Consider the following 24,408-nt stretch of genomic DNA (forward strand, 5'->3'; position numbering starts at 1 on the left):
TCTTCTTTTTGTGTTCTAAAGATACATAGACAACTTCTGTACTCAATTTTGCTACAGAAGGAGGGTCATTGTTTGACAGCTCATTAGATGTTATATTTGGAAAGCTGTCTCTGTATTTTGCTCTTCAAATGTGGGGAAATTCTATTATTACTAAGATCACAAAGAATAAGAAGCCTCAACAAGTCTAGATAAAATAGACCAAGCTAATACCAGACACAAAGCAAGCAATAGTTCTCTAACAGTAGCGTGTCTCAGAATCACGTAGAGGGCCTATTAAATGTTTCTGGGCCCCATACTCAGAGTTTCTGATTCAGTGGGCTCAGATGGGGCCCAGGAATTTGCATTCCTGACAAGCTCCCAGGTGACACTAATGTTATCAGTCTCAGGACCACATATTAGGAACAACTGTAGCTTCCGACATTTATTTTTGATGGATTCTGTTTTGGTGCTAGGTTATGTTTCAGAAATCAGCTCTTTATTTTTCAGAACCACATAGTATGTTACTCTCTAATGGTTGTTCTTGTGACCACACATCTGAGATTGGAAAATATTAAGCTTTAAGATGTTTTGCACAGGGAGGTGGGAGTTGCAGTGAGCTGAGATAGCACCACCGCACTCCAGCCTGGGTGACAGAGCCAGACCATGTCTCCAAAAGATGTTTTGCAATCTTGCACGTTCAGGGCAACTGTTGGTATGATTTTTAATAACTTTGCTTATTTTCTATGACCTCTTGAGAAGAAATATTTTAATAATAAATGCTCACCAAAACTGTATCTATGTAAACACATAATCTAGAGTTAAAGGAAGAATGGCCTCTAGGCAGTAGGCCTAAGCAGCCATGATTCCTCATTTGTGTAAAACACCAGCTAGATTTCCAATTAATAATGACTTCATTCCTTTTGTGGCTTAGTTTTTCAATATTTTTAATCATTATAGTTTCAAATAATCACTTAAAGTTGGGTAGAGTTTTAGAATTTCCTTTCTCCTGACACTTTTGCAATGTTCATTCCTGGTTGAGAATATGATATGTGTGTGTGTGTGTGTGTGCGCGCATGTGTGTATATATATATGTGTGTGTGTGTGTGTGTATATATATATATATATATATATATATATATATATATATATACACATCTGCATCTGCCCATGGTGTGGGACATCCCATCTCTAGAGCAGATGCCCTTTTATTTGACTTAGAGGTAGCCCCCTCCCTTAAGATGTCCTCTTTCTATTTATATAAGTTTGGATTGTTTCCATAGCTGAGGAATGACTACATTGTTTTCTCCTTAAGCTGCCACAGATAATATTAGTCAACTTTGTAGCTGTACTCTTATGCTGTTAATTTTTCCTTCTTGTTTTGTTAGCGACCAATCCTCTAAATCTAGTGATAAAAGAGAATGGATCTTTCTTAGCTGCTTTGTATTCCTGCAAATGCTAGCATACACACACACACACGCCTATATGTGTGTACATGTATGTTTTTTTCTTGTTTTTTAACCTTTAAAAATTATACATTTTTGTGGAGACCAAATTCCACAAGATAGTTACGATGTAGAATAAAGTTGACTAACATTTTCCAGAGAACTGACACCAATGTTATAAATGGCCATTCTATGGCAAATACTGGAGAACTGCTTCAATAATACTATTTCATACAAATCTAATTTCATAGTATTTTAATAGAAACAATATAACATAAATGGTTCTGTGGACAAATCAATATAAAAAAATGAGGATTAATCAGTGAAAGAATTTGTCTGGGAGGATTTCTCAGTGAGTTTAATATGCTTGTAATAATCATTGTGAATCTGCAGCTATGACTGTTTTTCAACGTGACATGTTTGGAGAATTCTGCTTTAATGAATATGCTTTTGGAAGTGTTTTTGAAGACATAATGACAAATAGATTTCGTGTCATGTGTCACCTCAGTTGATCATGAATGGTTGCCTGGAGCTCTGTGTTGAAAAGGGTTCTGAAGCCCATTTGGGTTCAACAAGAAAAACGTGATATTTCTTTAGCTGCACCTGCTGGAGATGTGGAGAGGATATGGTACAAATGCTATCCCTCTTTTAGATATGAACAGGGATGGTTCTTTTTTTCTGTCTCCCATTTCTTCTTGCATAGTTGTATAAATTAGCCTGTCATATTTACAACGCTGAACTGAGTAATGATTTACAAATACAATTTTCATACTACATATTTCAAGAAATTTCCTAAGGTTTTCAAAATGTATTTCATGGCATTTGTTAAAAGTTTCTAATGTATTTTTTTTCCAAAATAAGTAGGACATGTGCTTCAGCAACTGAGATGGAAATAGACACCAAAAGCACAAGCAACAAAAGCAAAAATAGACAAGTAGGACTGCATCAAACTTAAAAGCTTCTGCACATCAAAGGAAACAATAAGTGGAGTGAAAAAACAACCTATGGAATGTGAGAAAATATTTGCAAATCATGTATCTGATAGGGTGTTAACATCCAGAATATATTTTTAAAAACTCCTACAACTCAACAAAAAAACCAAATAATTTGATTTAAAAATGCGCAGAGGACAGAAGATATACAAATGGCCAACAAACATCGAAAAGACACCCAACATCACTAATCATTAGAGAAATGCAAATCAAAACCACAATGAGATATCACTGCACACCCATTAGGATGGCTACTATCCAATAAACAGAATAATAGGAGTATAACAAGAGTTATAACAAGAGTTGGCAAGGATGTGGAGAAACTGGAACCCTTATGCACTGGTGATTGCAATGTAAAACGGTGCAACCACTATGGAAAACAGTTTGGAGATTTCTTACCTTAAAAAAAAAGAAAAAGAAAATGGAATTATCATATGATCCAGCAGTCCCAATTCTGGGTATATGTCCAAAGAATTGAAAGTAGGATCTTGAAGAGATATTTGCACACCCATGCTCCTGGCAGCATTATTCATAATAGCTAAGAGGTAGAAGTAACCTAAATGTACTTCAATGGATGGATGGATTTTTTTAAAACGTGATCTACAATGGAATATTATGCAGCCTCAAAAAAGAAGGAAATTCTGTCACATGGTACAACATGGAAGAACACTGAGGCTATGATGCTAAGAGAAATCCAGTCACAAAAAGACAAATACTTCATGTATTTGTATTTAAAGTATTCAATCTTTAGAAACAAAGCAGAACGGTGGTTGCCAGTGGCTGAGGAGAAGAGGAAATGGTATGGAGTTTCAGTTTTGCAAGATGAAAACATTCTAGAGATCTGTTGCAAAACAACATGACTACAGTTAACCACTAAATGTGTGGTTCAGTAGTGTTAAGGTAGTAAATTGAGGCCAGGTGCAGTAGCTCATGACTGTAATCCCAGCACTTTGGGAAGTCAGACCACTTGAGATCAAGAGTTCAAGACCAGCCTGGCCAACATAGCGAAAACCCATCTCTACTAAAAATTTAAAAAATTAGCCAGGCATGATGGTGCACACCTGTAATCCCAGCTACTAGGGAGGCTGAGGCAGGAGAATGGCTTGAACCCAGGAGGCGGAGGTTGCAGTGAGCTGAGATCGCACCACTGCACTCCAGTCTGGGGCAACAGAGCTGTCTTAAAAAAAAAAAAAAGATAGTGAATTTCATGTGTTTTTTCATAACTAAATATCTTTTGTAAAAGAAATTGCTGTGCATTGAGTTCAGGGGGTTAGGGTCCCTGAGAGCACACAATAAATCAAAGGTTTATCAAAATCACAGTTGAGAGCATGCATCGAGCTGCTCGGGTCTGGATTCTAACTCCACTGCTTATGAGCGGTGGGGTAACCTTGTTAAGTTACTTAACTCTTAAGCCCCAGTTTGCTTGTGTGTAAAATGGGGGATAATACCAGCACTTATCTTCAGGATTGTTAGGAGGCTTACATTAATACGTGCAATAGGCTTAGGAACTGTGCCAGCCACGGTAAGTATTTAATAAAGGTTCGATTTTATTCTTATTCCCTCAAAATTTCAGCAATGCAAGAGAATTCAGATTGTAGCATTGGGCAGATGGTTCCAAGAATAAACATGTTGGAATTAGATTTCTATATATAACAAAAGTTTAAAGGAATGCTAACACAGCCAAACTGTTCCTGAAAGTTTGGTTCTAACACAGTGGAACCTTCTGGGTTCCAGCAATTCTCCTGCCTCACTGATGGGTAGTCTGATAAATTAAAAACTTTAAAAGGAAATGTTAAAGTCAGAAAAAGCCACTATTCCCTCTGTTTTCTTATATTTTGTAAACAAAATATATAGAACTATATTTTATAGTTTGAACACTTTTCAGAAAATAAGAGAAGAAAAAGTGATATACTATCACATAATGGAAAGATCAGTATCAAACTCTGCTGTGTTTATTAACTTAAACAGTTTGGTACTGGTGAAAGAACAGACAATCTCATTAATTCAACTCCCTGCCCACCACCACCATTACTTCATTTCAAAACGAGTACCAGAATATACAAGAACTTAATCGATGGTAATGGCAACATTTCAAATCAGTGGGAAAAGAAAGGACTAGTCATTGAAGAGTTGTGGAGAAAGGGCATAATATTTTGGAAAGAAAAATAGACTGCTGTATCTTATTATAGGCCAAAATAAACTCCAGCTAGATCAAAGACTTTAGTATAAACTACGAAACCACAGGACACCTAGAAGGAAACTGAGGTGTGTGTTTATTTGATCTTGGGGTGGAGAAGTTTTCCCTCCTAAGCATAACAACAAAGAAATTAAGCAAGAAAAATCAACATATTTAACCACATAAAATTAACTCTGGAAAGAATGCTGAAAGCAAACTGTTTTTTATGGCAATTGGGCAATTTTGATTTGGCAATTGCACTCCAAGAAATTCATTCTAAACAACAGGAGAGAGTTGTACAGCATGTGTGTGTGTAGAAGGGATGTTAGCTGTCATATTACCCACAATAGCAAAACTTTCCGACATCCTAAATGCTTCATAATAAAGAAATATTTAAATGAATTGTTGACATCCTATTCTATACTCATTCTGGGCCATTCATGAAGTGACAATAAAAGTGTACTTAGAAACATAACTATAAATATGATAATCAGCTAAAAAAGGTGTAAGTGGTTGCTCTGGAGAACAAGAATTAGGGCTAAGATGGGGACTATTTTTTTTTTTTTGTAATTTTATGACTTTAAATGCTATCTGACTTTTAACCAATATACGCATTACTTTGTACAATTTTATTATTCTTTTTTGTATTAAACAGTAGGATTCTAACTTTAAAAAAGTCATTAGAATATAAAGGCCTTGAAAAAAGAGAAAGACTACTCAAGTGTTGACTATGGTTTTTCACTAGGTGGTAAAATTTTTTATTAGGTGATTTTTATCTTCTTCTTAGCACCTTTATATAATCCTGAATTTTCCAAAAATGAATGTAAAGTTCTTTTACAAACAGAAAAAAAATTTAAAAAGCAATCTGCTACTAATACGTTACTACAAAGAAATAGTGTCTTTTTACTCCGTAAGTTTTAATTATTTTACATATAATCTGTGTGTCCATTTTCTCCCTCAAGAATAGATATTTCAGACACTACAACTGTGTTTTGCTTGACCTTTGCTAAATCAAACTGAACATTCATGGGCTGCCAAATAATTTAATCATCAGCTAATTACGTGATATTGGTCTACATGTCCCTTCTGGTAGATGGGAAAACTTTTGGGTGATTGCTCAGTCAACAAAGTATTAAATAAAATTTTCAAGGGCTCTAGTAAGTTTTAAGTTTATGTAATCTAGGCATCCCATTTTAGTGTAGTTTTGTTAAAAAAAAAAAAAAGTACATTTATTTCATGTATTTACCCCCAAGGTAAAATGTAACAGGTTTCCTCCTGGACAGGAGTAAATGTGAGAAGCATTGCCTTAAAGTCAGCCAGGAGCCAGGAGTGTCTAAGAAACTGTCATTCCAAGGCCAGAGGCACACAGCTGGACAAGAATTTAAGACAATTCTTTACTGACTCCCTCAACACACAATGCCTTAAGCAATGGACAGAGTCCTCCACAGTGACTAGTGGCTGAGTATTTAAAAAAAAAAAAAGGTGACCAAGATTAAGATTAAAAAGGTGTGACACAGCTTTCTCTGCCTTGCCTCCCCTCCTCAACAAAAAACAACCAAAACAGCCAAACAAAAAGATTGAGGCTCACATACTGAAAATGCCTTTGCAAAAATTATGACAGTGAGAAAAATCTGACATAGGAAAATTATGACAGTGATAGAAATCTGACCTAACCAGCTCCATCTTGCTTCTAACTTCCAAGGTGTCCTTGTTCATTCCTGGGTGTAGGTTGAATTAACTTTGGGAGGGATTTAGTTTATAGTTTAACTTTGAAACAAAGATGCTAACAGCCCCTCCCTGAAACAAAACCACTCCTTGCCTGGGGACCAGACTGCCTTTGTAAAACTAACAAATTATTTACAAGATCAGAAATTATGGCTCAGGAGTATTCCCAACCTCCCCAATTGCTCCTGTGGATAACATCACTATTGTAAAACCTAACATTGGTGTTCAGAGATGTTTCTGATGAACCAACTGGTGTCACCCACAAGGGTAATCCGGTTCAACTAGTTCTGCAATCCCATCCAGGAACAGAAGACAGCAAGAAGAACCAGCTTCAACCCCGTATGATTTCATCCTTAACCCGACCAATCAGCATTCCCCATTCCCTAGCCTTCTGCCTGCCGAAGTATCTTTAACAAACTCTCACCTTCAAACTCTGGGGATGGCTGATTCGAGTAACAAAAAAACTCCAGTCTCCCATTTACTTGGCTCTGCGTTTATGAAACTCTTTATTGCAATTTCCCCATCTTGATAAATCGGCTCTATCTGGACAGCAGGCAAGAAGAGCCTGCTGTGTGGTTGCAGTACCTACACCAATTCTAGGGAGTCAACCATCATGAATTACAAGAGGTTCTCTTGCCCCTTCTGCACATCCCTTCCCCTCTCTGGACCCAGGCTGTCTGGCTGTTGGCTATTTCTGATGTCTTTTCCCCTTCAAGGGTGCCTTTAAAGTTCATTTTAATGTATTTAATCAGAATTAAAATGTTATAAAGGGAAGGCAAAATAAGCAGTAGGGTAGGCAAAATAAGTAGGTAGGCCTCCCTGAGGCCCTCTGTTCCCTACTCTACTTTCCTCAGAAGAGCCCTAGAATAAGAGGTCTGTGGATATGTCCATTTGTTGTTTGTGAATGGCAAGATCAGCGGTTCTCAAAGTGTGGTCCCCAGGCCAGATGCCTCAGCATCACATGACAACTTACTGGAAATGCAAATTCTCAAGCTCCAAGTCAGACCAACTGAATCAGAAATTATGGGCGTGAGGAGACCCATAATCTGTGTTTTAACAAGTCCTCCATGTAATTCTGATGCAAACAAATTTGAAAACCACTGGGCTGGATAAATAGGAAAAAACTGCCAGAGTATAACATATTTTGATGACTCTTCACAAGCAAAGTTAAAGCCTGACCTTCCCATACTCTATTAGCACTTTGCAAATCCCTTTAAAGTAGCAGCTATCACATTCTATAGTTACTGCTTTCCACTGTCTTTCTACCAAACTGTGGTCTCTTAAGAGCAGGGACTGTGGCGTTTTCAATTGTCTCTAAGAGCATAGCACTTAAAGGATAAATAAGTGTTTACATTGAAACAAATGATGTCATTTATTAGGAACCATTTCAACTTTCTTTTAAAATGCCTTATAGATGTCCACCTTAGCAAACAAAATTGTTTACCTCTTTGTGCTGTAGATATACATCTTCCCAAACACCCTACCTCAGTTGGGTTCTCTAGGTACTTAACGCTTTCCCATTGGTTATGAATTTCTACTGTTATTTGGGTTAAACTTTTGCAAGGCTTAAATTACTGTTATACTACTTATGTATTTGTTTGCTATATAGTCTCAGGAATTTTTTACTAACTTAATGATGAAGCTTCTCTATAACACTAATTTCCAACATTTATTATCATACTGTAGAGCTTATAAATTAACATATAATGATCATTGTTAAAATTACTGTCAGACAATGTGTAAGCACTTTACATAAGCTAATTTAATCCTCACTAAAGCTCTGCAAGGGTATTTACAAATGAAGTCTACTTTATGAATGAAGAAACTGAGGCTCAAAAGCTTCAGTGTGCCACTCATCTCAGCTTTCTCTCCCATCCTCCATACTCACATATCCAACTATCTACTAGACATCACCTGAACACAATTTGTCTAGAAGTGATGCATCTTCTACCCCAAAGTTGTCTCTCCTCATGTAACTCTTACCTCTTGAACAGCACTGCAATCCAGACCCCTGGGGCCAGAAACTTGAGTCATTGTTCACTGCTTTTGCCTCAACATTTCCCATGTGCAATTGGCCCTCAAGTTCTTGCCATCCTACTTCTGTAATACAAATCTCTTAAATCTGTATCCTCTTCACCTTCACAGCCTCTTGTGCTGGCAGTGGGAGACCTGGGGAAGAGGAGAGTCCAATGTGTTGGAAGATCCCCATGGGAGATCCCCAGATTCCAACAGGGCTGCCTCGCCAAACTTCAACCCAAGGTTGGGCATGTATCACAGCCTGGCTAATCTGTATATTCCAGCCTGTTGACCTGGAAAGAACCTACTGCTTATTTTGCCTTCCCTTCCTAACATTTTAATTCTGATTAAATAAATTAAAATAAACTTTAAAGGCATCCTTGAAGGGGAAAAGATGTCAGATGCCAACAGCTAGACAGCCTGGGGCCTGAGGGAGGACAGGGTTATCTGCAGAAGGGACAACAGAACCTTGTAATTCATGATGGTTGACTCCCTAGAATTAGTGTAGATACTGCAACCACACAACAGAAAGTCCAGGTAGACCAAGTTGATCCAGAGGCCCAGTCAATGCATATTTGCATGTGAATTACTAGGAAATAGAGAGGCTCTCTTTCCATTGAAATTGTCAGGTATAAGAACAATATACGCTTGGAACTTCTGAGTGTCATTATGCGGAGAGGGTCCCCCGGAAGATAAAACCAGCTCATAGGAAAGCAAAGCTGAGGGATGGAATGAGGAAGAGGCAGAAAGGGAGGAGGAGAGAGTCAGAGGGACAGATAAGGCTGATGACGTTGGAGTCTGACGTGAGCACAAGGAAACCTTTACTGGTTAAACCACTGAGATTTTGGAGTTGTTACAGCAGTTAGTATACCCTGGGGAACATACCCAGAAATATATATAGTAACAGAGTTCAATGTACCCCTCTGCCCAGTGGTTTGAGGGCACTGGATGGTTTCCTTAATCTATGTTTCCACATTAGAAAGTAGTTAAGGGTGCACTTTTTGGAGGAAGTTTATTAAATTAAAAAAAAAACTACAAATGAGTAATTATAAAATATAATTTCACTCTTCATTATTTACCACAAAAATTTAAAAATACCAATATACAGACAAGCACAAGTGAACTGGAAAAGAGCTAAAAATTGTATAAAAGACAAATCTAAACTCAAGAATATATGAGAAGTGACATACACCATACACTCTCAAGTGAGTTCAGAAAGCATGTTCCGTGCTGGACAGGTTTTCTTTCCAGGTCAGTTTTTATTGGCACCACACCTGGAAAACTCTCTAAGCCAAAGTTCTTATGTGTCAGGATCTTCCCAGACCTCCCTTGGAAAGCATTTCTCATAAAACAACTCACACCAGACAGGCTGACTTACTGTAGGCACAAAAATCATAAATGCCTCTCATAGGCCCCATGGAGCTTGGAAAAAAAAGATCTGCTAATGAAAGCATTACAAAAACGGAAAAGTGGCACCTAGTGGCCACTTAGCAGCTTTTCTTTATGGCTTCTAGCTAATCATAGATGTCGGCCTGTCTGCCCGTAACATTGTGCTGGGCAAGTATTAGTCTCCAATTCCAGAGCTCAGTGATGACCCACTGAGGAGGAGATACCTCTTGGCAGCATGATCTGAAACTGGACACTACTAAACATGGTCTGGGAACTAAATATTGGCTATTTCTTGTACCTGTGCCCCAGATTTTACAGAGATCCCTCAAAGACTATGACGACAAAGACATCCTTTTCTGTTGTGACACTGTAAATAAACACTTTCCTTTAAATTCCATTTATTTACTAAAAGTCTCTATTCTGTACTTTCCTGTTTGTCTTTCTGTTTCACAATAGATTTCTAAATTTAGTGATGACCATATAACTCATTTCACTTGATTCCAAGTATCATCCTGTAATAACACATCTGATATTTTAAAGTTTATTATTTTCAAAAGTTTAAATTTGGTAACATGGATAGAGACTTGTTACTTGATCTTACAGATTCAAGGATCAATAAATAATTGTTCTTCAAACATGGTATTTAAGGAAAAATATCCTTATGGTATAAACTTTGGTCTACTCCAATAATAACCACTTAATATAATATTCTAGAGCAGCGCTGTCCAATAGAAATATAATCTGAGCCACATGTATAATTTTATTTTCTTCTAGCCACATTAAAAAAGTAAAAAGATACAAGTAGAACTAATTTTAATGTTTTAATTCAGTATATCCAAAATATCATTTGAACATGTAATTAATATAAAATTATTAATGTGATATTTTACATTCTTTTGGTAATACTAGTCTTCAAAATCTGGTATGTATCTTACATTGATAGCACACCTTACTTTGTACTAGCCACATTGCAAGTGCTCAGTAGCCACATGTGGCTAGTGGCTAGTGGCTACTGCACCGGACAGCACAGTTCTAGGTTCCACCCTAACACCCAAGTCCTGTGGATTAGAATCCCAGAATCAGAGCTGGAAGTAAACATAGAGATCAAACCTCCTTTTAAAAATGAGGACGCTGAGGCACAGAGTTTAAATGGCTTGCATGAGGTCATACAGCTAAATTCAGCCTCAACAGGGTCTTCTGATTCTAGGCACTCTTCCCACTCCACTACATTACTGTAGCGGTAATTCTTAGGGTTAAAAAAAGTGTAGAGTAGGCCGGGCGCAGTGGCTCATGCCTGTAATCCCAGCACTTTGGGAGGCCGAAGTGGGCGGATCACAAGGTCAGGAGATCGAGACCATCCTGGCTAACATGGTGAAACCCCGTCTCTACTAAAAATACAAAGCAAAATTAGCCAGGTGTGGTGGCGTGCGCCTGTGGTCCCAGCTGCTCTGGAGGCTGAGGCAGAATGGCGTGAACCCAGGAGGCAGAGATGGCAGTGAGCCAAGATCGCGCCACTGCACTCCAGCCTGGGCGATAGAGCGAGACTCCATCTCAAAAAAAAAAAAAAAAAAAGAAAAGAAAAGTCTAGAGTACTGTTTTTATGATACTTTCGTGCAATTTGTAGATATATTCTTTCTCATGAAAACTCAAAAAATTGACTTGTAGGAGAAAAAAGGAACATAGTGTATACCATAAAAATATGTCACTTCTAACAGCAAAAATCAAATTTAGTTGAAGAAAACTAAAACATTTTGAAGGAAACACAAACCTTAGGAGAGCTACGGTATCATACAATGCATGGGTTAGATTCTGAGTCCAGGACAAAAGGATCTACAGAAAAATATTAGAGTGAACTAATAAAGGATCAAACCATGCACAGAGTATTCAACTGGCTATCTGCCCACTGGTCTATGGAACTGAACAGCCCCTCCTCTTGCAAAGAGAAAAAACTGCCACTGTGTGAGGCAGCACTGGTCTCCCTCTAGAAACTCTGCCTCTCAACTCCTGGCATCACGAGGGCAAGCCTGCCCCCATCTGCTTTTGAGGCCATCCAGCTATGATGGCCTACCCTGCCACCCCTGGCTTAGGCAGACTCTTTGGAAGCCAAGTCTAACCTGCAACGGTTCAGTCCCCTAAAACGTGATATTGGTAGGCAGGCCCCTCTGCTCAATTTAGAGAACACAGGGGATCTTTCATACTTCTTTAGACTTAACTATAACGCTTAGGCTGCTGCACACCAATTCTCCCCATCTTGTAGGATTTCTTTGGCTTATTCTAAACCTGTGTCTCTCAGGTCCTCAAGTGTCGGACCAGGAATGGTGCCGACCCTCCAACATTGCTGGGACACTATCAGTTCAAGAGGACAGTGTGCCAATACATCCTTGCCCACGCAGCCCCTGCACATTCCACACTTGAAGGAAACATTTGCTTTTGGTTATTGTCTGTTGGTATGTTTGTCATTAACATGTCTGACAGAAGTTCTAATCTATCACCTACAGCTAAAGAAATAGCATGCAGGGTCAAAATAATGCTTTGTTTTGGCGAGGGGCTCTGAGGGAAATTTTCTGGAAAGATGTAGCACCATATAGAACAGGAAACTGGATTTGAAGCCCACATTGAAGTCTGAGGGCTGCCCCATGAGTTCCCAGCCTATCTGACTTTCATTTGCGAGGCACAAGAGAGAAAATATGGGAGCATACTTGGCAAGCTATGAAGAGCTACTGAAGCAGAAAGTGTTATAAAGTATGATCCCCGAGAAGGTAGACATGCAGTATTTTAAATAATCTTAATTCTTATACTCAATTTGAGCCACCTCTGGATTAATTACTGTTAAAATTATAACTAGAAAATTGGTTTTAAAATTATTTCTCATTGCCTCATAATTTTAAACATGTACTTGTCATTTGTTTTATTACCTTTGGTTACAGGCAATAACTGTAATTGCCTAATTACTTAGAAAGCTACAACTAGCTCCTGGGTCAGTTAGTTAATCATTTAACCTGCGAGACCAATGTGTTCCCAAATGTGTATAAAGAAACTGGTTTATATACATTAAACATTTAAAACTCTATGAATTTAATGTGTGACTTTACACAAGACATTTAATCTGCCCGGGCCTACTTTTTTCCTTTAGGACGAATCTATCCCTAACTATGTTTCCAATGTCAAAAACCTAATCTATCTATAGTAGAGATCTTCAGTGATTATATTAAATCTTTTTTTTTTCTTTTTTTGAGATGAAGTCTCACTCTGTTGCCCAGACTGGAATGCAGTGGTGCGATCTCGGCTCACTGCAACCTCTGCCTTCCAGGTTCAAGCAATCCTCTCACCTCAGCCTCCAAAGTAGTTGGGATTACAGGTGTGTGCCATTAGGTCATGAGGCCTTTGCGCTCATGAATGGACTGTCATTATCGTGGGAGTTGGTTAGTTACCTCAAGAGTGAGTGCCTGGGTAATTTTTTTTGTATTTTTAGTAGAAACGGGGTTTCACCATATTGGCCAGGCTGGTCTTGAACTCCTCACCTCAAGTGATCTGCCCGTCTCAGCCTCCCAAAGTACTGGGATTACAGGCGTGAGCCACCACGTCTGGCCTATTAAGAGTAAATCTTATATGCAGAGGTTAATCCCCAAGATCTAGGGCCCAAGATCCTTCCTTTTCTGTAAGGAAAGCTGAAACTCTTTTGACTTTCTGAGTTTTAAGTAAGAAATCATCTCACTTAAAATTCATCTTAAAGTGCTCAACTGAGCATAAATATCCCAGCTCTGTGCTTGCCTAAGTCTCCAAAGATCAAATACAGTATTCAATGTGATTATGACCATAAATTGCACTGTCCCTTTAAATGTTCAAGTACTCACTGTTTTCTTAAAGTGTGTAAGCCCTATCCTCAATTAAGGAAATTCGCAAGGAATGGAAAATGTTCCAAATTATACAAACCTACTATTATAAATGAATCTTAGACACAAAGGAAAACATCAATATATTACATTACCTCAACTAAAAAAAACTGCATCAAAAATAAAACAAAGCCAAAACAATATGTAAGTAGTATTCTTGGTTAGAAATATTTTAGCAAAAATATGGCAACTAGTGGATTATAAGCCATTTCACTGAATAAAGGAGTCTATAATAAACTTGGTTCTCTTGGGAGGAAAACATATTTCCCCACATCCCTGTGACAGGAAGATGCAAATCTATAAAAATTGGTAGAACATTAATAAAAGATACAAACAATATCAATACAGTACTTAAGAATAGTTGAGACAGTTTTTCGTAAATGAAATGCTTTAAAATGTTTCTCATTTTTGGAGTTAAAAATCAAAGGCTAGAGGGTCCACTGGATGTCACTGAAGTCCCCAGGGTCTCCCAGGCCCCCCTCTGCTTCTAAGTAATTCATAAATGCAGCCATGGCTGTGTCATCATTGTCACATAGGGCATCGAAATCCAACTGTGCACCATCACCTATGAATTAAAATACAGGCCTGTGTAAGTAAAGGTGATCAGTAAAGTCATACATTTCACACATTTTGAGGTTAAAGAATGATTGTGATAAAAAATGGCAAAGCAAGGCTAGAAAACCATAAAATGTATTTTTGAAGGCAAAGTATATATCTTAAGCTGCAGACGGCTGATGTATTTTTAAATGGGCTACCTAGTTTTATAACAATCTTCTGTCAGATAAATTGCACCTAATTCATCTGCTACAGAGAAGTAAGCTAGTCTATGAGTTTTCTAATAGGGAATTACACTGCTGAAGGGTACAGACTCTCAGAGAGCTGGAAGGAAGCTAGGGAATTTAGTGTATGTTTGTGTGTGTGTGTGTGTGTGTGTGTAAACCCTGGAAGGAGAAAATTTAATCTGCTTGTGAAAAAACCCTATCTGTTTAATACTGAAATGAGAAGCCTGAGACAAAAGCATCTTCTAAAGATTTGGAATTTTCTTATAAAAGGGAGATAAATCAGATTTTTATTGAAAAAGGAAGTAAGTAGGAACCATGGAGATGATAATTAATTTAGAGATAAAAGGTTCTAGAAATTAAGGGTTAAAATGCAGATAAAGACTAACCAAAGGTTTGTATATATGTGTCAAAGTACAGTGGAACTTCAGATAATAAATATATGACTCTATGTGTGTTTAAAGTGGATATCCAAATTCCTTCAAGTCCTTTGCTTCTCTTTAGTGTATGCTTTAGCAGAGCAATGTCAGTCATGGAGGATAAGAAACTATATACAATAGTTTGAATTTGTCCACTAAAATTCATGTGTTGGAAACTTAATCCCCAATGCAATGGTGTTGAGAAGTGAGGCCTGATACAAGGTAATTAGGTCATGAGGCCTTTGTGCTCATGAATGGACTGTCATTATCATGGCAGTTGGTTAGTTATCTCAAGAGGGAGTTTGTGATAAAAGTGAGTTTTCCCACATCTTGCTTTCTTGCTCTTACCCTCTCTTGCCCTTCTGCCTTCCACCATGGGAAGATGAAGCATGAAGGTCCTCATAAGATGCCTGCACTATACTCTTGGACTTCCCAGTCCCCAGAACTGTGAGCCAAATAATTTCTGTTTATTACAAATTACTCCATCTGTGGTATTCTGTTATAGCAGCATAAAACAGACTAAAATACCACGTCACTCAATTTACTTGATCTGGACTTTGCATAAACATTGTTAAAATTAATGATTACATCTTAAACTTTTTTGACTTCTATCCTTTATGAATTCTCGGTAATTCTTGAGAATGGACCTTTTTTCCTAGATAGAAATACCTTGGTTTTAATTAAATTGTGTATTTACCAATACTCGTAGCTGATTCCATTGATAACTGAATTCTTAATGACAGAACCATTAAGTAACATCCTTTTTTTTTTTTAGATGGAGTCTTGTTCTGCCGCCCATGCTGGAGTGCAGCAGTACAACACTGGCTCACTGCAACGTCTACTTCCCAGGTTCAAGCGATTTTCCTGTCTCAGCCTCCCGAGTAGCTGGGATTATAGGTGCCTGCCACTATGCCCAGCTAATTTTTTGTATTTTCAGTACAGATGGGGTTGCACCATGTTGGCAAGGCTGGTCTCGAACTCCTGACCTCATGATTCGCCTGCCTCGGCCTCCCAAAGTGCTGGGATTACAGGCATGAGCCACCATGCCCAGCCAATGGTAGCATCCATTTTAAGATTGAGTACAATTATTGTTATTTAGAAGTTCGAACAAAAAAAATATTTATTTATTTATTTACTTATTTTTTTCAGACAAGGTCTCACTCTGTCACCCAGGCTGGAGTGCAGTGGTACAATTACAGCTCACTGCAGCCTTGAACTCCAGGGCTCAAGCAATCCTCCTGCCTTAGCCTCCTAAGTAGCTAGGACTATAGACATGAGCCATCATGCCTAGCTAATTAAAACAATTTTTTTTTTCGTAGGGATGGGTTATTGCTATGTGTGCCAGGCTGGTTTGAACTTCTAGCCTCAAGCAATCCTCCTGCCTTGGCCTCCCAAAGTGCTGCGATTACAGGTGTGAGCCAATGTGCTCAACTGAAAAAAACCTTAGTTTTAAAACTATCTGCTTCTCTACAAATTTCCTGTGCCTGAAAACATAGTGATTAAGAGGGGGGTTTTGATAAACGAAAATGGTCAGCAGTTCCCAAAGAAAACTTACTGAGGAGTGGCTCATGGCTGTGGACAGCAACAGTACTCTGGTTTTGCCTGGTAGCCTCTAGCTCCCCCATTTCAGAAGGACTTGGTGGAAACAACTCCTTATTTGATATCTGAAAAGAGAGTCAGAGTAACAAACAGTGAGGTTCCTACTAGAATAAGGACACTCTTTAAATAAAGAGTGTCCTTATTTTTACTTTTTATTTTTTATTTTTTGGAGATGGAGGCTCACTGTGTTGCCCAGGCTGGAGTGCAGTGGCATGATCTCGGTTCATTGCAACCTCCACCTCCTGGGTTCAGGCAATTCTCTTGCCTCAGCCTCCCAAGTAGCTAGGATTACAGGTGTGTGCCACCACGCCCGGCTAATTTTTTGTATTTTTAGTAGAGATGGGGTTTCACCATGTTAGCCAGGATTGTCTCGATCTCCTGACCTCATGATCTGCCCGCCTCGGCCTCCCAAAGTGCTGGGATTACAGGTGTGAGCCACCGCACCTGGCCAAGATAAATACTTTTTAGCAGTTATCAGACATGGGCCTGCCACCAATGCTACAACTGCCACCATCAATATGGAAGCTTGCTTTTCCCAAGTACCATGTGCCAAGCTCTCCACCTGCATCATCTCATCTCATTTCTCAGATACCATGAGGCAGCTATATTACACATCATAAATCTGAGGCCTAAAGGGATATCTTGCCCAAGGTGTTGAAGCCATGATTCTAACTCAAGTCTACCTGACTCCAAAGCCTGCATTCTTAAGAGCCATAACTGAAGGTGCATATGTAAGGAAAAGTTTTGGATGAAGAAGAAAAAGTTCACGACCACAAATGCTTGGGGTCAAAGTTTATTTCTGTTTTTATAAAATGATGGCAAAACTATACCTCATATAAAACTACTATGGGAAATATTGCTTTGGAGTGGGAAACATTAAACCAAATGCTGTTACTGAAAAGTTCTTATACTGTTATATAGTTACAGGCCAAACAATCTAATAATCCATGTAGCTCATAAAACAGGAAATCATTTGCCTATACTGTCTCAAGTTGACATACTTTATCTATAGAATGCTTACATAACGTACACTACTTAGACATTTTTACTACCACATAAATCTGTTTCTCGCATACTGCCTCACGCAAAATGGATACCTAATAAACACGTGCTAACTGTATGAAAAAATGAATAAATAATAAAGCAGAAGACATGATATTTGTATAAAAAGACATGACATTTATATTTTCTTTTTTTGCTTTTAGACAGTTGCAGTCTGCCGCTCAGGCTAGTGCAGTGGTGTGATCATAGCTCACTTCAGCCTGAAACTTCTGGGCTCAAGTGATCCTCCTGACTCAGCCTCCTGCAGTAGCTGGGATTACAGGCATGTGCCACCATGCCTGGCTAGTATTTTAAAAAATCTTTTTTAGAAAGGAGGTCTCACTATATTGCTCAGGCTGGTCTTGGACTCCTGGCCTCAAGTGATCTTCCCACCTCAGCCTCCTGAGTAGCTGGGATTATAGGCACAAGCCACCATGCCTGGCTCTGATATTTGTATTTTCAAGTTTCTGTTTGTCCCTGGTCAGATAAAATTTCTCCTTTCTCCTGTAGTCTTATACTGCTTGATTTACATACCTGCTTTAGAGCTTTTTGTTGTCTGTGCTAAATTAGAATTATACTGTATTCTAGTCTTCCAGATAGCACTAGGTTTAGTAATTTTTGTATATACAATAATGCATTTCAAATAGCTGGTATTTGTTCAATTGAATTAAGTAGTATGTGGTATTTATCTTGTGGCTTATATTATTTAACCTTTTGTTTCTAAACCTCAAGGAGTAGATTTAATCTACTAAATTGGAACCTATTACAATATCGATAATAAGAGCTACCATTTATTTAGCACTTACTGTGTGCTAGGCACTGTTCTAAGAGTTTTTGTTTATGTATTTAAGCTCTTAATTCTTACAATCCTCGAAATCAGTGATATTATTATTCTTACTTTATGAATGAGAAAATTGAGGCACAGAGAGTTTAAGTAAAAGTCTGAGGTTACATCCCAGTTAAGTGTCATAACTTGGACTCAGATACTACGCTTCCAGCAACTTCATTCTTAACTACTATTCCACAAAGCCACTTAAAAATCACTGAGTGATCAAAATGGGTTCATTTTTTCTTTTTTGACAGAATGCCTTCTTTTCTTAAAAGAAATAATCAACAAGGGGCAAATTTTATTGTTCATTTATTTCATGAATATTATCATTTACAAGTATACTTACACTCCTGCAGTTTACAGTATGAGTATCTTTCATTAAATCTGTTGGACTCGAATCATCAAGGTATGAAGAAGACTGTAACCTTTAAAAAGTGATACATAAAACATTTTTAATTTTTACATATTTTAGAAGGAAATTTTCTCCTCTAAATACATAATAATCTACTAATAAAAATACAGTGAGGAACTTGAAACTGAGTATCATAGCAGGTTTCACAATTAGACTGACTTACTAGGTGCCAGGCTTATTTTTGACTATGGAATGCTGAAAAACACTCCATGGTAAATAGAAATCAAAGCTCTGAGGTAAAAGCTCTTGAGTAAATCGTATCATCTATCAATATAGCATGTGTTAATAGAATAACACAGCACAGTTTAAAACAGGTGCTCATGTCAAAAATCAGCTCCTCCTCAAGATACCAAATGGCAGAACCAAGAGTAAGGAAAGATTTACTAACATTCTGGAATCTTTTTAAAGTGGAAAATGTGCCATATTTTTACTATAATAGGTCATCCTCAGGTAAAAATCAATGAAACACATACATAGAGAACAAAATGGCATAAACACAACTTTATGTCTTTATGTGTTCCCAAGAAGGCAGTTGACATTGAGGTGTACAATACAACGGTATACTGTACATATACATAGTAAAATGATTGCTGCAGTTAAATAAATTTACATATTCATTACCTCCCACAGTTACCTGTGTGTATGTGTATGTTGACAGCACCTAAAACCTACTCTCCTAGCAAATCTTCAGTATTTAACATTATTAACTATAGTTAGTTCTCATGCTGCACATTCGATCTGTAGACTTACTCATTCTACCTAATGGCAAATTTGTACCTTTTGATTTACTTCTCCCCATTTCCATGCCCTCCCTGCCTCTGGTGAACACCTATCTACTCTATTTTTATTTAGTCAGCTTTTTTTTTCTAAGATTCTGCACATAAGAGAGATGATGCAGTATGTTTCAATCTGTATCTGGCTTATTTCACTTAGCATAATGTCCTGCGAGTTCATTCATATTGTCACTATTTATAATTTGAGACTTCTCTCTTTTTTTTCTTAGTCTAGCTAATGGTTTATCAATTTTATCTTTTCAAAAACCCAACTCAGTTTCAACAGTCATTTCTATTGTTTTTCTAATCTTGATTCAATCTGTTTCTGCTCTGATAATTTCCTTCCTTCTGTTGACTTTGGACTTAGTTTGTACCGTTTCTAGTTTCTGGAGGTGTAAAGCTAGTGTTTTTTTCTTAACATAGGTATTTATTGCTATAAACGTCCCTCTTAGAACTGCTTTTTACTGCATTCCATATGTTTTGATATGTTGTGTTTCCATTTTCATTTTTCTCAAGATTTTTAAATTTCCCCTTTGATTTCTTCTTTGACCCACTGCTTGTTCAGGTATGTATTGTTTAAATTGCACATATTTGTGACTCTTACGATTTTCCTCTTGTTACTGACTTCTAGTTTCTTACCATTGTGGCCAGAAAAGATACCTGATAGGACTTCCATGTTCTTAAATTTTTTAAGACTTGTTTTGTGGCCTAATATATCACCTATCCTGGAGAATGCTCCATGTGCACTTGAAAAGAACGTGTATTCTGCTGCCATCAGATGGAGTGTTCACGTCTTTAGTCAAGTCCACTGTTTCCATATTGATGTTGTTTGAATGGTCTATCCATTGTTGAAACTGAGGTTTTGAGGTCCCCTACTAATATTGTATTGCTGTATATTTGTCCCTTTAATTTGGTTAATATTTGCTTTATACATTTAGGTGTTCAAGTGTTGAGTGCATATATATTTTCAGTTGTTATATCCTCTTGAATTGACCCCTTCATCATTATATAATGATCTTCTTTGTCTCATGACAGTTTTGCAGGGGAGTTGTTTTTTGCGTGTTTTTCAAGACGGGGTCTTGCTGTTGCCCATGCTGGAGTGCAGTGGTCATTCACAGGTATGGTAACAGTGCACTACAGCCTCGAACTCCTGGGCTCAAGTGATCCTCCTGTCATCCTTCCAAATGGCTGGTACTACTGGTGTGCGCCACCATGCCCAGCTTAGTTTTTGACTTAACATCTATTCTGTCTAACATAAGTATGGTCACCCCTGTTCTCTCTTGGTTATCATTTGGATGGAATATCTTTCCATCCCTTCACTTTTGACCTATGTGTGTCCTTAAAACTAAATTGAGTCACTGGTTGCAGCACACAGTTGGATCTTGTTTTTTAAATCCATTCAGCCACTCTGTCTTTGATTGAATAATTTAATCCATTTATATATAATTACTGATAGTAAAGTACCTACTAGGCTATATTGCTCATTGTTCTCTGTTTTGTAGTTCCTTTGTTCCATTCTTCCTCTCTTACTGTCTTCCTTTGTGATTTGATGATTTTTTTGTAGTGGTATGCTTTGATTCCTTTTTCTTTTTCTTGGAAAAAGAACTTATTTGTAGTTATTAGGAAGCCTACATAAAATACCTTGTCATTATAACAGGACATTTTAAGCTGATAATTTAACTTCAGCTGCACATAAAAACTCTACACTTTATTTCTCTCCACATTTTATGTTACTGATGTCACAATTGATATCTTTTACATATCATGTATTCATTAACAAATTATTGTAGCTATAATTATTTTTAATACTTTTGTCTTTTAACTTTTCTATTAGAATTCAAAGTGATTTATGTACTACCATTACAGTATTAGAGTATTTTGAATTTGACTATATTCTTATCTTTACAGAAAGTTTTATATTTTCATTTGTTAATTGGCACCCTTTCAGTTTAACGTGAAGAATTCCTTTTAGCATTCTTGGAAGGCAGATCTCATGGTGATTAACTCCCACAGCTTTTGTCTGTCTGGAAAAGTCCTTATCTACCTTACATTTCTGAAGGACAGCCTTACCACATGTAGTATTCTTGTTTGGCTTTTTTTTTTTTTTCCTTGCAGCACTTTGAATATATCATCCTATTCTCTCCCGGCCTGCAAGGTTTCTGCTGAGGAAGCTGCTGAAAGCTTATGTGGGTTCTTTTACATGTGACAAGTTGCTTTTTCTCTTCATGCTTTCAAAATCCTCTCCTTGACTTTTGAGAATTTGATTATAATATGTCTTGGTGAAGATCTCTTTACATTTAATCTATTTGGGGTTCTTTGGCTTCATAAATCTGGAACTCCTGGGCTCAATGAACATTCCCTTCTCTGAATTTGGGGGTTTTCCATTGTGTGTGTGTGTGTGTGTGTGTGTGTGTGTGTGTGTGTGTTTTGTGTGTGTGTGTTTTGTTTTTAATAAGCTCTTTGCCTCTGACTTTCTCTATCCTTCTGGGACACACACATGTGTACACTGGTTTTCTTGAAAGTGTCCCATAAGTCCTGTGGGCTTTCTTCACTCTGGAAATCCTATTGTGCCATCTTGCTGGCATCTGATATCACCCCTGTTCATGTTTTAAAATCACGACCTGCTCACTTAGCCTGATGAAAACTACCTCTCCCCTCATCTCTTTACAATCAGATTAATCTTCTGTATCTTGGCTTCCTTCATATTAGTTCCCTGGGCAGAAATCTATTATTTAAGTCCCTCTACTACTTGACTTTACCTTAGTTAGGAACCCCCACTGCTCACCAACTCAATTCCTCTCTCAATTGAGTCTCTGTTTTCTGAAGCCACTATGATTCCTTCTCCCTACTTTCATACATTACCTAAGGTGCCTCCTTATATAAATGCCCTCTGTACTTTATGCTGAACATTTAATAGTACCCAGCTGTCAATGTTTAGCTCCATTTCCACTTCTCTTAAAACGTCCTTGCAGCATATATGGTCAAATAATTTTCACTAAGGGTGCCAAGAACACTCAGTGGGGAAAAGGATGGTCTTTGCAACAAATGCTATGGGAAAACTGGTTATCCACATGCAAAAGAATGAAGCTGGACTCCTACCTTATACCATATACACAAACTAACTTAAAGTAGATCAAAGACTAGACTTAGGACCTTAAGACCTAAGACTATAAAACTCTTAGGAGGAAATAGTGGAACAGCCTCATGACATTGGATTTGGCAACCATTTCTTGGTATGACACCAAAAACACAGTCAACAAATGAAAATAAATAAATAAATTGGAGTATATAAAAATTAAAAACTTTTGTACATCAAAAAACCTGATAAACAGAGTAAAAAGGCAACCCAAAGACTGAGAGAAAATATTTGCCAATCACATATCTGCTAAGTGGTTAATATCCAGAATATGTGAAGAACTCCCAAATCAACAACAGCAACAAAACAAACAACTTGATTAAACAGTGGGCAAAGGACTTGAATGCACACTTCTCCAAAGAAAATATACAAATGGCCAATAAGCACATGAAAAGGCAGTCAATATCACTAATCAGTAGGAAAATGATAATGATTAGCTCACTGCAGACTTCAATTCCTGGGCTCAAGTGATCCTCCCACCTCAGCCTCCCAAGTAGCTGGGACTACCGCTGTGCCCCACTATGCGTGGCTAATCTCTCTCTTTTTTTTTTTTTTGAGATGGGGTCTCGATATGTTGCCCAGGATGGTCTTGAACTCCTAGCCTCAAGTGATCCTCTACCTTGGCCTCCCAAAGTGCTGGGGATTACAAGCATGAGCTACTGCACCTGGCCATTTATTATGTTATTATTTTTTTTAAATGTACTAAGCCAGGTAGCCAGGTGTGGTGGTGTGCACCTGTAGTCCCAGCTGCCTGGGAGGCTGAGGCAGGAGGATCGCTTGAGCATGGGTTGTCCAGGCTGCAGTGAGCCATGATCGCACTGCTGCACTCCAGCCTGGGGGATAGAGCAAGACCCTGCCTCAAAAGAAAATTTAAAAAAACACAATAACTATTCTGTATACTACAATGTTTACGATATAGAGATATATAAAATTAAATATATAAAGTTTAATATAAAGCTTAATAATTTTACTCTTTATACAAGAAAACTCTTTATACATTAAGATAGTTTGTCTATTTTACCGTATGAAATCCACACATTTTCCACAGTTTATAATTTCTCTTTTAACATTGCTATAATGATATAGTTATGTGTAAGGTTTTAATTTTTATACAATTAAATTTACCAAATATTTTTATTTATAAATTCTGGATTTTTTGATGTTTAGAAAGGACTTTTCAAGTTGAGAATATAAAAATTCATACACGTGTTCTGGAAAAGCTTTAGTTTTATTTTATTTTATTTTTTAAAATTATTATTTTTTTATTATACTTTTAGTTTTAGGGTACATGTACACAACATGCAGGTTTCTTACATATGTATACATGTGACATGTTGGTGTGCTGCACCCATTAACTCTTCATTTAACATTAGGTATATCTCCTAATGCTATCCCTCCCCTCTTCCCCAACCCCACAACAGGCCCTGGTGTGTGATGTTCCCCTTCCTGTGTCCATGTGTTCTCATTGTTCAATTCCCACCTATGAGTGAGAACATGCGGTGTTTGGTTTTTGTCCTTGCGATAGTTTGCTGAGAATGATGGTTTCCAGCTTCATCCATGTCCCTACAAAGGACATGAACTCATCATTTTTTATGGCTGCACAGTATTCCATGGTGTATATGTGCCACATTTTCTTAATCCAGTCTATCATTGTTGGACATTTGGCTTGGTTCCAAGTCTCTGCTATTGTGAATAGTGCTGCAATAAACATACATGTGCATGTGTCTTTAAAGCAGCATAATTTATAATCCTTTGGGTATATACCCAGTAATGGCATTGCTGGGTCAAATGGTATTTCTAGTTTTAGA

The 24,408-nt window shown here is 37.6% G+C and overlaps 1 protein-coding gene across 10 annotated transcripts in view; it reads right to left on the reverse strand.

Annotated features, from left to right (window-relative positions):
• Window positions 1-12,773: 12,773 nt before the first annotated feature.
• The window catches only part of BMAL2 (basic helix-loop-helix ARNT like 2), an 89,051-nt gene continuing 77,416 nt past the window's right edge, over window positions 12,774-24,408 (reverse strand). For 9 of the 10 annotated variants that reach the window (XM_055358004.2, XM_019038732.4, XM_019038730.4 and 6 more), the window contains 3 exons: window positions 18,626-18,704; window positions 16,366-16,474; window positions 12,774-14,177 (listed from right to left, as the gene is read on the reverse strand). In XM_055358004.2, coding sequence (XP_055213979.1) covers window positions 14,041-14,177; window positions 16,366-16,474; window positions 18,626-18,704 — 325 coding nt within the window. In that variant the 3' untranslated portion in view covers window positions 12,774-14,040. The remainder of the gene's footprint in view (window positions 14,178-16,365; window positions 16,475-18,625; window positions 18,705-24,408) is intronic. The other variant, XM_063694103.1, reaches the window with a different exon arrangement.

This window comes from Gorilla gorilla, chromosome 10, assembly GCF_029281585.2.
Source record: "Gorilla gorilla gorilla isolate KB3781 chromosome 10, NHGRI_mGorGor1-v2.1_pri, whole genome shotgun sequence".
Lineage (NCBI taxonomy): Eukaryota > Metazoa > Chordata > Mammalia > Primates > Hominidae > Gorilla > Gorilla gorilla.